Source organism: Neolamprologus brichardi, chromosome 8 (genome assembly GCF_056152115.1).
Source record: "Neolamprologus brichardi isolate AB-2024 chromosome 8, ASM5615211v1, whole genome shotgun sequence".
Lineage (NCBI taxonomy): Eukaryota > Metazoa > Chordata > Actinopteri > Cichliformes > Cichlidae > Neolamprologus > Neolamprologus brichardi.
Window position 1 is genome coordinate 27,048,940 of NC_142111.1, and position 14,718 is coordinate 27,063,657.

Here is a 14,718-nt window from a genome sequence, read left to right on the forward strand (position 1 = left end):
AGATGACACCCAGCTCTATCTGTCCATGAAGCCAGATAACACACACCAATTAGTTAAACTGCAGGAATGTCTTAAAGACATAAAGACCTGGATGGCCACTAACTTTCTGCTTCTTAACTCAGATAAAACTGAGGTCATTGTACTCGGCGCTGAAAAGCTTAGAAATATGGTATCTAACCAGATTCTTACTCTGGATGGCATTACCTTGGCCTCCAGTAACACTGTGAGGAACCTTGGAGTCATTTTTGACCAGGACATGTCCTTCAACGCACATATTAAACAAATATGTAAGACTGCGTTCTTCCATTTGCGCAACATCTCTAAAATTAGAAATATCCTGTCTCAGAGTGACGCTGAAAAACTAGTTCATGCATTTATTACTTCCAGGCTGGACGACTGCAATTCATTATTATCAGGATGTCCAAAAAACTCACTGAAAAGCCTTCAGTTAATCCAAAATGCTGCAGCAAGAGTACTGACAGGGACTAGAAAGAGAGAGCAGATTTCTCCTGTTTTGGCTTCCCTTCATTGGCTTCCTGTTAAATCCAGAATTGAATTCAAAATCCTGCTCCTCACATACAAGGTCTTAAATAATCAGGCCCCATCTTATCTTAATGACCTTGTAGTACCATATCACCCTATTAGAGCACTTCGCTCTCGCTCTGCAGGCCTACTTGTTGTTCCTAGAGTATTTAAAAGTAGAATGGGAGGGAGAGCCTTCAGTTTTCAGGCCCCTCTTCTGTGGAACCAGCTTCCAGTTTGGATTCGGGAGACAGACACTATCTCTACTTTCAAGATTAGGCTTAAAACTTTCCTTTTTGCTAAAGCATATAGTTAGGGCTGGACCAGGTGACCCTGAATCCTCCCTTAGTTATGCTGCAATAGATGTAGGCTGCCGGGGGATTCCCATGATGCATTGAGTTTTTCCTTTCCAGTCACCTTTCTCACTCACTATGTGTTAATAGACCTCTCTGTATTGAATCATATCTGTTATTAATCTCTGTCTCTCTTCCACAGCATGTCTTTTATCCTGTCTTCCTTCTCTCACCCCAACCGGTCGCAGCAGATGGCCCCGCCCCTCCCTGAGCCTGGTTCTGCCGGAGGTTTCTTCCTGTTAAAAGGGAGTTTTTCCTTCCCACTGTCGCCAAAGTGCTTGCTCATAGGGGGTCATATGATTGTTGGGCTTTTCTCTGTATCTATGAAGCGCCTTGAGGCGACATTTGTTGTGATTTGGCGCTATATAAATAAAATTGAATTGAATTGAATTGAATAATATAAACAAGCTAACTTTTTTCCACTCGATAAAAGTTAACGTGAGTGTTCTCGGTGGTCAGGAACAAATGTAATCGCATGGCAGGATGCTGTAAAAGGACCAAACTTCAGCAGGAGAACAACTGAGATAATCCATCCACAATACGAGGTTAGTCATTCATATACTGCTGCATGGGCTGGGCTGTAGTTACATCCTAAGGTTTTAAAAACTGAGCTTAAATAAATGATTAGCGGTAATAAAAGCCGAGGGAGGTCAACAGTGATCACTGACTGTTTTAGGAGCTTTTTGAGATTAAATAGAAGAAAATACAAAACATTAAACATGTTAACAACACAAAAGCATATTAAACGCAGACTACTTTAGGCCCGGAAGTAGGATTCATCATGTCATCACTTAACGACCGGATAGTAACTTTATTCACGAGTAGCCTTTTTGGTTAGGATGCTACGCTAATACTAGTTAGCTAGTCAGGTGCTTTCACACCTAGCTCTATTTCTCTGTGAGATTGTAACTGTTCTAATCCTTGTTAACAGAACTGAATGTTGCAGTTGTATGACACACTGTTGATGACGACTGTGTGCTATTACCTTTGTATCAGTTGGAAGCTGTTAAGTACAAGTTTTACTTGATGTTCTTGCATAAAAAGAATGATAAAAAAAAATGTTTGTTTTCTAAGATAAAAGCTCATGTTTTTACATTTTATTGTTGTTGGTGGTTAAGAAAAAGGTAGAAATAATAGCGCTCATCTCTCAGTTACCAAAAGGAGGAAAAATAATAAATAAATAACACTGCCACTATATGATCACACACTTGGTTTCAACTGGAACTTTTAAAGAAAGACTTTGACAACATTGTGTTGTAGAAATGTATATTAGTCTTTTGTTAAGTTCAACGTTTGCTAAAGGAAAAAAAGGAAAATAATCCCAAGCTGGTAAACAACATGTTGCAGTTGCATGTGTGCAGAAGAGACACTGATACAGATGTGTAGAAAACAGCAGCTCTCAGTCAGGCTGCCATAAACACATAGGAGGCAAACACACACACACACACACACACACACACACACACACACATTCCTGAGCTGGTTGTGTGTTGATGTTAGCCGACCAATAAGAAGCAGCTTCAGTCCCTGTGAGGAGTCCAGCAGTTTTCCCATTTTCGGTCAAAGTCCAGGCAGGGTGTGTGTTTGTGTGTGTCTGTTAGTGTGTGTGTGTGTCTGTTAGTGTGTGTGTGTGTGTGTCTGTTAGTGTGTGTGTGTGTGTGTCTGTTGGTGTGTGTGTGTGTGTGTCTGTTAGTGTGTGTGTGTGTGTGTGTTTGTGTGTGTCTGTTAGTGTGTGTGTGTGTTAGTGTGTGTGTGTGTGTGTCTGTTAGTGTGTGTGTGTGTGTGTCTGTTAGTGTGTGTGTGTGTGTCTGTTAGTGTGTGTGTGTGTGTGTGTTTGTGTGTGTCTGTTAGTGTGTGTGTGTGTCTGTTAGTGTGTGTGTGTGTGTCTGTTAGTGCGTGTGTGTGTCTGTGCGTGTTAGTGTGCTAGTGTGTGTGTGTGTGTGTGTGTCTATTAGTGTGTGTGTGTTTGTGTGTGTCTGTTAGTGTGTGTGTGTGTCTGTTAGTGTGTGTGTGTGTGTCTGTTAGTGCGTGTGTGTGTATGTGCGTGTTAGTGTGTGTGTGTGTGTGTGTGTGTGTATGTGCGTGTTAGTGTGTGTGTGTGTGTGTGTGTGTGTATGTGCGTGTTAGTGTGTGTGTGTGTGTGTGTGTGTGTATGTGCGTGTTAGTGTGTGTGTGTGTGTGTGTGTGTGTGTGTGTGTGTGTGTGTGTGTGTTGATCACTTGAGTCTGACACAATCAGAAATAATGATGATGATGATGATGATGATAAAGGAGCACTTAAGCTTCCACACTGAGGTCAAAGGTCGCCGCTGTGCTGAGATGGGATGAAGGTTGAAGGTCACGTTCACCTGCAGTCCCTCCGGCGTCCAGCAGAGGCTCCAGCAGTCGCTTGGTCCCGTGCACTTTTCTTTTATTGTGACGATGAGCTTCCTGTGGACCTCTGCAGGGTTCACCTCCACCATCAGCAGACCTTTTCACAATAAAAGCCTAATGCTCTAAATGTGCCACGAGCTCTGCTCCTGCACTGACAGTGAAGCTGTGCTGGCAGAAGCCACTTCCTGCATGAGCATCAACACGAACAGGTGTTTGTGTTCAACTTCACTTCCTGTCCTGCAGACGCAGACTTCAGGTTTAACGCCCGCACTCCACACAGGAAATAGCATTTTTTGGTCTCTCAGTACGAACCTGTGCTAACGTCTGACCTCACACAGGCGTGTCTGCTGATTCTATGGCAGTGGTTGTTTATGGGAAAGGCGTCCAGACTGATGAAGGTCTGAGCAGAGCGGCGTGAGGAGGAGGAGACAGCGCTCCATCTCCTTAAAAAGGCAAACACAGCAGGGCGGGGGGACCGGCCGCTGAAAACAGGAAGAAGAATGTTTGGACTGTTGTGTCCGGACATCAGGCAGCAAAGACCAACCCTTTTATGGTGTTATGGACAGAGGAATTCTGGGAAATGTAGGAGGTGAGAAACAGGAAGGAGTGAAACATGAAGATCTCACTGAGTCCTGAAACACGAAGCGAGACTCATTCGAGCCAGTTTCAGCTTCCTGTGGTCAGCAGCACTGGAAACAGTGACGATGGTTCCTGTGTGGCTTCATCAGCACTTCTGGTGCACTCGAGGCTCGCAGCATTCGTTCGTGCACAGCTCTCTGAGCTCTGCACTCCGATTGGACCGCTGCAGCAGCTCGATTCTTTCCTTTTTCAGACATTCTGGAGATTTGCTGCCGTGGTCACATCTTTGTCCTGCTCATGACCCGGTTTGGGATGGACGGCCTCGCGCTGATACACTTTGGCGCACTCGGTGCTTCGTTCTAACGCATCTTTGCTAACCGTGCCTCTCAAACCAGCCATGACCTGTGACCTTTAACCTGCTCACTGAGGCCTGTAGAGTCTGAGCTTGAGGAGATTGTGTCAATACACCTGAACGCTGCAGAAAGTCGCCGTACTCTCACAGCTGATGATCAATAATCAGAGGATTGATTATCAGCTGATTATCCGCACCTGGCTGCTGCGGATTCCTGAGGAAGCGGTGAGGGTGGAGTTAGGTCACTGATCGGTTGGAGTTTGGAGCAAAGAAGCTCTCCTATTGGCTGAGAGATTCGAGCGAGTCGAGGGTTCATCAGGAAATACATCACTGACACTGAACAGGTGACCTCCTGTGTGACTCCTGAGCAGGTCATCAGTCCTGGTAACGAGCCTCTTCTCCATGGAGACGGTTGCTGAGGCTGATGGGTATCGTAGTGTTTGGAGACGAGGCGCCGGGCAGAGGGAGGAATGTGTCCGGGTCTCTGCTTCTCCTTAAAAGGAAACTTTACTACGACCAAATCAAAACTTCCTACAACAGAGGCTCCGCCCTCCTTACGACTCCTCGGGAAGAGAAAGGCCAGGAGAAAAAAAGAGGAGAAATTCAACCTAAAACCACAGACACCAGGGGAGGTGTCTGTCTGTGGCTCCAAATAAGGAAGGTCAGTAAATAAAGGAGACTTGGCCCCAGCCCTCCTCCTCCTCCTCCTCCTCCTGTAAAGGGAGGAAGCACAGTGGGTGTGGCGGTGGCATCCCGCTGCTGTCCTTGTTTAGCTGTGCAGCGTTCATCCAACACATCCTTCACTGCTTCATGCATCACCACAGCATTTCCTCCTCTTTAGCTCCACTCGGAAACCACACCAAGCAGAGGTCAGAGGTCAGAGGTCACCTGCTAAATACTCCAGAAAGAGACTTAAAGCATGCACAGAGAGAGAGAGAGAGAGAGCTGCAAACAGAGGATCAAATACACAGACTGTATATAAACAAGGGCTGGCTTTGATTTTGCAGCGCAGCCTTCTGGGACGTGTTGGTGCGAGAGCCTCACAGCAGGAGGTCAGAGTTCGTCTGTCAGCTGCTGCTGAGCTGGAGGAGCAGCTGACAGTGACGTGAGGAGCTGATGGCGTCTGAGTCAGAGCTGATATTAAAGAGAAATCAGAGGGACTTCTCATATTTCCACACGCTGATTATCATCTGCATGCACAGTTTCACACTCTCACACTGCAGTGGGCGAAATTTATGGTTCAGCCAAAGCAGCTTTCATGCTGGACTCAGGGTGGGAGTGCGTGCTGCATTCAGGACGCGCTGTAGCGTAAACAGATGATGTCACCTCCTTGGCGTGCTGCTGAGGCGTGTACAGTCTGTGTATGAATGAACACGATACACAGCCATATCAGGAGCTGCGAGCGCCAGTGGAAGAGGCGGGGGGGGTTACATGGACAGTATGGCGGTGAGGAGAAAGTACCCGGAGATGAAGAGGTTCAGCTCTGCAAATCAGTATCCAGGGCCAACCGTGTCACTGTTTACAGTTTTAGAGTGACCTTTGACCCCCAGCACTCGGCTCTGTTTTGACGTCTGATGTACTTTTCCAGGTGACGCCTCTGAGGCCCTCCCTGAGCCGTCGTTCATCAGTCACACCCTCAGACTCGTTTGTGTTTGCGCTCAGCTGTTGGCAGCAGCACAGCTGAGGATGGAAACAGGCCAGGGGAGGGGTCAAAGTTCATCTGAGAGTCAGCTGGAGTCCGAGCACGCCGAGAGATCCTGAATCCTTCAGACAGGAACCCCGAGGACCACGACCACAGCACACAGACACACACATCACTCTATAAAAGTAGAAACTAATAGAAATACACTTCAGAGTGTGTGTGTGTGTGTGTGTCTGTGTGTGTGTCTGTGTGTGTGTGTGTGTGTGTGTGTGTGTGTGTGTGTGTGTGTCTGTGTGTGTGTGTGTGTGTGTGTCTGTGTGTGTGTCTGTGTGTGTCTGTGTGTGTGTCTGTGTGTGTCTGTGTGTGTGTGTGTCTGTGTGTGTGTGTGTGTGTGTCTGTGTGTGAGCAGCTGAAAGGAGGTCATTCTCTCTCTTTAAAGACCAGCTGCTGACAGTAAACACAGCTGCACTTCAGCACCTGCTGAACCAGGACCAGGACCAGGACCAGGACTGGGTCTCAACGGGGTCACATGTAGTTTGTTAACGTGGTGAAAACAGCAAAAAGAGTTTGAGCTGAAGTCTGTCGCAGCGCTAACATCAGAAACGCATGCCCACCGTGTCGAGTTTCCTTGGAGACGGAGGGTGAGGACAGGCAGGGTGTCGGGGAGGCTGAGGCGTGAGACTGTCAGCACGACCCTGCTCCATCCACTCAGAGGCCCAGGAACACCCTGCAGACATGTGGCTGAACAGCTGGAACAGCTGGAACAAACACGCAGTCACCAGTCCGCCACACCAAACATCAAGTAGCATCAATATGTCTGCGTCGCTCAGCTCAATATTAAAAGGAGAGAAGAAACACTGAGGACAAGGCGGGTTGCACAGCGGCTTGCAGGTGCCGAGGCCCACCTGAACGCAGGACTCGCAGTAACAGAGCTCACTGTGAGTACGGCGTGCTGCCAATCAGCTCCGGCGCATCACAATCCAGGTGACCGCTGCGCTCGGCCGTCGCTCAAACACAGGTCTTGCCTCTTCTCTGCAGGTGTGCATGCACCTGCGTGGCCTAGCATCCACCCTTCAGTCGGACAGGCCACGCCCCTGATAGTCCAAACTGAAGTCATGAAAAAGAAAATGCTTCAGCCTTATCTGGCAGAAATTATTTATTATTTAATTATTATATTTTTTTATTTTAATTTTGGTTTATATCCCAGCTGTTAACGTGGAGGGGGCGGGGCTTATGAGGCATACCGCCAGCAGCCTGCAGGGGGCGATGCACACGTTTCATTCACTCATCATTGTAACTGCCAGAGGAGTTGCTCATACTTCAACCCCAATCACAGTGAAAGTAGGACTTTCACTGAGTAATCTGATTACTCTGGCTGTGTAATCTGATTACTTTGGCTGTGTAATCTGATTACTCTGGCTGTGTAATCTGATTACTCTGGCTGTGTGATCTCCAGGAGCCCTCGGCGCTCCTCTCTCTCTGAGGAATGCAGTGAATGATGGGAGAAAGTCCGGGGCTCCACCAGCCGTGTGATTGGCTGCTTCCCTCCAGGCCTGCCCTATAAGGACTGAAGCAGGGGAGAGTGGGGGAGGCGCGGGGGGAGGGAGGAGACGGGAGGGGGCTCAGAGCCTTGTTTGGGATGGAGGGATGGATGGAGGAGGTGGAGGCTTGATAAACTCAGTCGCAGCTCCGCAGACTCTCACTTCTGTCCTGCCCCCGCCCCCACATCCCAGCAGGCCCTGCACCACCACGGTAAGACCTCCACCACCTCTTCTTGCTCACCTGGCTGTGTGTAAGTGTGATGAAGCTGCCGTTCCTCGTCTCTGCTCCTCTGCTCTGACACTTTAAAAATGTTGCAGCTCCTTCTCTGTCTTTACTTTGCCTCGTCTCTTTTATTTGCTCTACAGTTCCATGATTTCACCTCCTCCAGCACCTCCTCCAGCACCTCCTCGCTCCCCTCCTTTCCGCTCTTTCTCATGTAAAACTGTAAAAGCTGTGGAACCTTTTTCACCTCCTCTCCGTTCATTAAGCCTCTCCTCCACCTCCTCTGTGTCCTTCTCTGCTGTGCTCCTCGTGGTTGTAGTGAACAGTGGCACCTTTCACCTCCTCTCTCCTCCTCCTGTTGCTCCTCGCGTGTTTTTCCATGTTTCAGGTCGTTGAAACTTTGGTGTTTCTCGTGTGTGTAAAATTGGACTTTTTCTGACTGAAGTTTGGTTCAAACTGAAACGTTTTAATTGAACATTGATCAGATTAAATCCTCACTGAGCTCTGCAAAGCTTCAATCCACTGATCTCTGATCAGCTTTAAATGAATAAGAGAAACCTGTGGACCATTCCAGCCAGCAGGGGGCAGCGACTCCCCCACAGAGTGAAATCGGTGAAAACTAAAAATGAAACATTTGTCATGCTTCAGATGTCCCAGAGAAATTTGAAGAACATAAAGAAAAAAAATCAAATGTAGGCTGAAAAATAAATATTTAAAAACTGAAGTATTGATTAAATACAAAAAGAAAATCAAATATTAACTTGTACTTGAACACAGGTATGTCTGTGTTTTCCATATCATTTCTGATTTTAGTTTTTTGGCACAAACAGGCCTCCGTAGCCTCGTGTGAGGACGAGTGATGTCTTTACTTTTGCCTCTCAGCCGTGTGTTTAAAGTCTGAACACACACGGCCTCGTGTGTTTACAGCACAGAGACGTGAAAACACAGTTTTATGATTTTAGCTAAAACTTGAAAAAGCACAACTTTTCTACAAATTGAAGAAAGGGAAAGACGTGAAACACACATGTAGTTGTAGCTGTATAACCTGTCAGGCCGGTGCAGCAGCGCCCCCTGCTGCTCACAGCCAGTTTGAAATCTGCAGAAAAAATGTTTCATGGTTTAAAAGGTAAATTTGAAAGGCTCGTGTTTCATGCAGCGTGCAGCTGTGCTCGCCTCTACATTAAACATCTGGATGACAGTTAGATGAAATCAGCTGATGCTGCAGGTTTGGTTCTGAGTTTATACCACAGATGACGAGCGGCAGGCAGGACTGAGGGCAAACTGAGCCCATGAGCTCTGCTGGAGGGAAAATCAGAAATATTCGATTCCCAGATTCATGACTAAATATGGACAGATGTGAGGTGAGGAGGCGAGGAGACGATGAGGGACACATGGGGAGGGGAGGCAGAGAGAGCACAGAGAGGGAGAGAGGGCGAGCGAGCATACCAAACACAGGCAGGACTCTGCTTCATGTCCTAATTAGGAAGTTTTCCCAGAGTGCCTCATGTTTGGGGGGGTGCTGCAGCTGGATGATGTGAGGTCCTCGGGCAGGTTTCCCTCTGTGCGGACGATCCATTTTAACCTCACTGCTTCAACAGGAGCGTCTTCTTACCTGCTGAAGGTCATGTCGGCTCACTGCGCCATCTTGTGGTGGAGCGCGGTACTGCAGGGCCCTTCAGCCCGGCTCGGTGTGACCTTCAACACGATGTGTCGATGTTGCCTTTGCCCGCTCACTTCCTGCTGAAGCTTTAAACTGTCTCCAAAAGCACAAATGAACAAAAACGGCGAGTGGTTGGATCTCCGTCAGAGCCGTGAGCCCTCACAGGCCGCCACGGCGCCGAGGCTCAAACAGAATAATGTTGGGATGTGACACATGTGGATGGTTTGAGTGGCGAGCGCTCACACACGCCTGCCGATGATAAGTAATTGAACCTGCGTCTTCTTCTGCCTGCAGTGTGACTCGGTGTCGTAGTGTCGTTGCTCGTCTACAGCGCCCCCTGCAGTCATGTGTGATGACGAGGAGAGCACCGCTCTGGTCTGCGATAACGGATCCGGTCTCTGCAAAGCCGGATTTGCCGGAGACGACGCTCCCAGAGCCGTCTTTCCCTCCATCGTGGGCCGGCCCCGGCACCAGGTACAAACACACACACACACACACAGGGACATCCAGTTACAAATGTCGGGATTATGACAGTAATATATTATTGAAGAATCAGGGACAGTGAGGTGAGTGGGCACAGGTGAGTACCAGTAAACTGAGCGCGCTCTGTGTGGTGCAGGGAGTGATGGTGGGCATGGGGCAGAAGGACAGCTACGTGGGAGACGAGGCTCAGAGTAAGAGAGGAATCCTGACCCTGAAGTACCCCATCGAACACGGCATCATCACTAACTGGGACGACATGGAGAAGGTGTGTCTCACACACACACACACACACATGGACGCGCGCAAACACACACACACACCTGTGTGACTGCTGCTCTGCTCTCTGATTGGTCAGATCTGGCACCACTCGTTCTACAACGAGCTGCGAGTGGCTCCAGAGGAACATCCCACCCTGCTGACTGAGGCGCCACTCAACCCCAAAGCTAACAGGGAGAAGATGACACAGGTACTACACTCTACTACATGTACCACAGTAATGCAGTACTATACTATAGTGCTCTACATGTACTGATATATATATATAGATATATATTAGGGGTGCAACGATACACAAAATTCATGGTTCGATATTTTTTCGATACAAAAAAAATGTTCATGCCTTTTTAATTTGTCATTTATTAAAATTATAAATATATTTTTTAACTCAAAAGTACAGTTTTTAAATTTAATGTTGCTGAAACAAAGTAATAAAAAATAAATCTATGATGGAGAAATCACTCATCTTTGGAAAAGAGAGTTTATTACAGAGAAATGTCTCTTTCCAAAATAAAAGCTCTACTATACGCTTCTTCTGGGCTATATTCTCAGCAGCATATTAAACATATCAGGTCCCCATAAGGAGAATCATGTGCTAACGGCTGTCTAAATGACTCGGCTAAAGTTTGTAGCATGCCTGCTTGTTGTTGTTGTCTGCTTCCACTTGTCTTTGCACGAGGATGATGTCGGAGTAAATGTGCAGTCATATTCGTTGTGTTCCCACTAGTGCTGTCAGCCTTAATCTGAAATGACGTTAACGCCACAACACGGCAAATCTCCGTTAACGAGCTACCGCGGATCGCCCCGTGCGTGGGGCTGGACGGCCAACACGTTAACGAGCTAACTGCGCTAACACACTAGTTCCCACTCATGTAATTGAGCATTGCTGGCACATCCAACATACTGTTTTACTTTAGTCCATGACACGCTTACCTTCAGGGTCATACGTCACATGAAGACCAAAATAGTCCCAAACGCCAGATCTGAATGAGGGTGGGGGAGGTTCAATTTGCCATGTTGCAACGAGAGCCTAACTTCTGTCTCGCTAGCTTGCGCTGCGCTCAGTGAATCTGTGTTCGACTACTCCGCCTAGGCTGCACTGTCGAGCACAGATCCACTGAGCGCTCAACACAGACAGCACCGTCAGAAGGAAAGTTGATAAAATAAATTAAAAATTTTGTATTGTTCGATACATATGCGAACCGAACCGAAAGCACTGTATCGAACGGTTCAATATCGATACGAGTATCGTTGCACCCCTAATAAATATATACATATACATAATGTATTGCAGTATGAAAGTACACTACAGTACAACAAACAACAAGATGAAGCAGGTATCCCACAGACTGTAGATAAAAAATGGACATCATGACATCACCCATTAATCAGATTTTTCAGATTTTAGATCTTAGGTTTATGATTATGGGTACTGCCGTAGTGGGCTTTTGCTTCAGGAAGTGAACATATTTGGTCAGCGGGTGGAATGCTGAAAGTTATAAGCTAATGCTAGTTTTCTTGGCTATCAGTCTGTATCCACACACTGTACAGGTTTATCACACAGACGCAGATACCTGCTAATCAGTAACATACACTCAGCAAACCTTGATCTAAGCCTTGGATTATCTGTTAGTTCAGTGACCTTACAGCAGCCATGTTACTGGTCACATTACATCATTTAAAATGCTCCAAAAAGCTCCACCAGCACAACACTGGGTCCAGAGGCCCAGTTCATGGACTCCAATTAGCTGAGGCAAAGCCTAGCAGGCAGCTAGCAGCTACAGCCACCTGTGTCACTATCCACCTGTCAGCCAAAGTAACCACGCCCCTAATAATGCAAACTTAATATGATTTAAACAGGTGAGTTCTAAAAACAGATGTTAAGAAGGGCAAATTATCTACAGAGACCAAACAGTTTGTGCATCAGGCTTTAAAAATGTTTATTTTTGGTGTAAAGTCTGTGGGGGCTGACGCACTGCTGCCTCTGCTGGATGCTAAAGGAACTGCAGGTTTTGGATTCTTCTGTCTGTTCCTGGAGGAACACAGATTGATGGTTAAGACTAAATATTTCCACGATTTTTTTGTTTTCAGATCATGTTCGAGACCTTCAACGTTCCTGCCATGTATGTGGCCATCCAGGCCGTCCTATCACTGTACGCCTCAGGACGTACCACAGGTTGGACCACACCTCCTACTTTCTCCTTAATCACAACCTCATCTTATTTTTGGTGCTGTACTCCTGGTCAAAAGCACCTCCAAGCTTCCTCACAGTGTTACTGGAGGCCAACTTAATGCCATCCAGAGTAAGAATCTGCTTAGAGACCATATTTCTAAGATTTTCAGGGCCGAGTACAACAACCTCCGTTTGATCTGAATCTGCATAGCAGCGAGAATGGCTGCGCTGTTTCTAATTATATTTGTTGTCACGGTGACGGATTGAAAACTGTGGGTTTAAAGGTTAAGGTTAAAGGTTATTAATCAAAGTTGTCCTGTTTCTCTACCCTCAAGGTATCGTCCTGGACTCAGGTGATGGCGTCACCCACAATGTGCCGATCTACGAGGGCTACGCCCTACCTCATGCCATCATGAGGTTGGACCTGGCGGGCCGCGACCTCACCGACTACCTCATGAAGATCCTGACCGAGCGAGGCTACAGCTTTGTCACCACCGGTAGGTCACGCCCACTTCCAGGTAATGTCAGAGTCACCTGTGATGATGTTTCTGACCCGGTCTGTCTGTCTGTGTGCCTGCAGCGGAGAGAGAGATCGTGCGGGACATCAAGGAAAAGCTGTGCTACGTGGCTCTGGACTTTGAGAATGAGATGGGGACAGCCGCCACCTCGTCCTCGCTGGAGAAGAGCTACGAGCTTCCTGACGGGCAGGTCATCACCATCGGCAATGAGAGGTTCCGCTGCCCTGAGACGCTATTCCAGCCCTCCTTCATTGGTCGGTCCCCCCTGCCTGTCTGTCCCTGTACCTGGTTAGAGTAGAACTCTGCTACTTAATAAAACACTGTTGAGTTTGCTCTCCTGAATACTTGATCTGATGTGTCCGAACATCTTCAGACCCAAAAAACAAAGACAATCAGCAGATTCTCCAATGCTGACGAGAAAAGCTCAGATTCGACTGATCGCTCCGTCAACGGGTCTTTTGTAACACCGATGGCTGTTTGAACCTCTCTAACCCAGCATCTGGTCCTCGGTCCTCCTGCAGGTATGGAGTCAGCCGGTATCCACGAGACCACCTACAACAGCATCATGAAGTGTGACATCGACATCCGTAAAGACCTGTACGCCAACAACGTGCTGTCTGGGGGAACCACCATGTACCCGGGAATCGCAGACCGCATGCAGAAGGAGATCACCGCTCTGGCCCCCAGCACCATGAAGATCAAGGTGAGGCTTGACCTCACTGAGGCTCACTCACATTCAGCAGAAAGTTAGTTAACTTTTGACCCCTCTCTCTCAGATCATCGCTCCCCCGGAGAGGAAGTACTCGGTGTGGATCGGCGGGTCCATCCTGGCCTCGCTCTCCACCTTCCAGCAGATGTGGATCAGCAAGCAGGAGTACGACGAGGCCGGACCCTCCATTGTCCACCGCAAGTGCTTCTAAAGGCTGCGCCCGGGCCTTCAAGCCCCGCCCCCTCTCCTTTAGCACAACGTTATTTTAGCCTGCACCGAGCACCCGCTAACAGACCCCAGATCAGCCACCAAAATCAGGCCCGCAGGGACGACAGGAAGTCAGAGAGCGCTCGACAGCGTTAACCTCAGAGGACAGAAAGTGATGTCATGTTTGTTTTTGAAGAACTTCCAGAAAGTCAAACATCCTCCCTCTCTGCTCACCTTCAAACTGTGAATGTCCCGCTTGCCCTCTGCAACCCCACCACCCCACATTCCACCTGTGGCCCCGCCCCCTCTGAGCTCCACGTTGGTGCTGTTTCCTGTCAGAAAGTGCGTTTTTATTTTTGATGAATAAAGCTTGAATGTTGCCCGCTGGTGTCGTCTTCTATCGATCACATTCACGCGGCGCTCTGATGATGTCACACGGTGTATGATGATGTCACTGCTGTTGACCTGTGGGTAGGTGTGACCTCGTGGTGCTATCTGTTTTAGTAACATTTGACAAGGTGGTGATGTGAACGTGGAAGTGACGGTTGAATGAACCCAGGAAGACAATAAAGCGCTCTCATACCTGAACGGCGTCGCTCTTTTATTTCACCTGAGCTGAACCTTGTCGTCATAGCAACCAAAGCTGATTAAGAGTGAAGCAGATAAACAGTAAAACTGAAAATAAGTGAACATTACTGAACTCAGCAGGGGGAACAAGTCCTGGGGATGTACTGCCACCTGGTGGTCCGTGCTGGAACTGCAGCTGCTGACAGTAAAGATTTAAACATTTCAATAAAGCTTTATTAAATAAGATAAATCAAGTGGACCAGTGTGGCAAAGCCGTAATGATCTGTTTGGCTGCTGCAGCGCTAAGAACAGCGTTTTTAAACAAGAGCAACCGACGCTGCTCACAAACACCCTCGCCACTTCCTTTCCCCGTGTCTTCAGATTGGAGGGCCTCCTTGTCACGCCTGAAATCCATTGTGGGCTCTTGTGTCTTTGAGTATTAGTGTCAGGTTGCTGCCATCACACCCCTCAGTCAAACACCAAATGCTCGAATACTTTGTAGCAGGAGGGCTCCAACCATCGCCACCGTTTAGTTTCTGTC

The 14,718-nt window shown here is 47.8% G+C and overlaps 1 protein-coding gene across 1 annotated transcript; it reads left to right on the forward strand.

The window, feature by feature from the left end:
- The first annotated feature begins 7,485 nt into the window (after positions 1–7,485).
- Positions 7,486–14,198, forward strand: acta2 (actin alpha 2, smooth muscle). The gene is made up of 9 exons (XM_006793281.3): positions 7,486–7,572; positions 9,539–9,718; positions 9,864–9,992; positions 10,083–10,193; positions 12,095–12,179; positions 12,512–12,673; positions 12,757–12,948; positions 13,216–13,397; positions 13,471–14,198. Exons 2-9 carry the CDS (start codon positions 9,590–9,592, stop codon positions 13,612–13,614), a joined length of 1,134 nt encoding a protein of 377 aa, XP_006793344.1. The 5' UTR covers positions 7,486–7,572; positions 9,539–9,589; the 3' UTR covers positions 13,615–14,198.
- Positions 14,199–14,718: the final 520 nt, after the last annotated feature.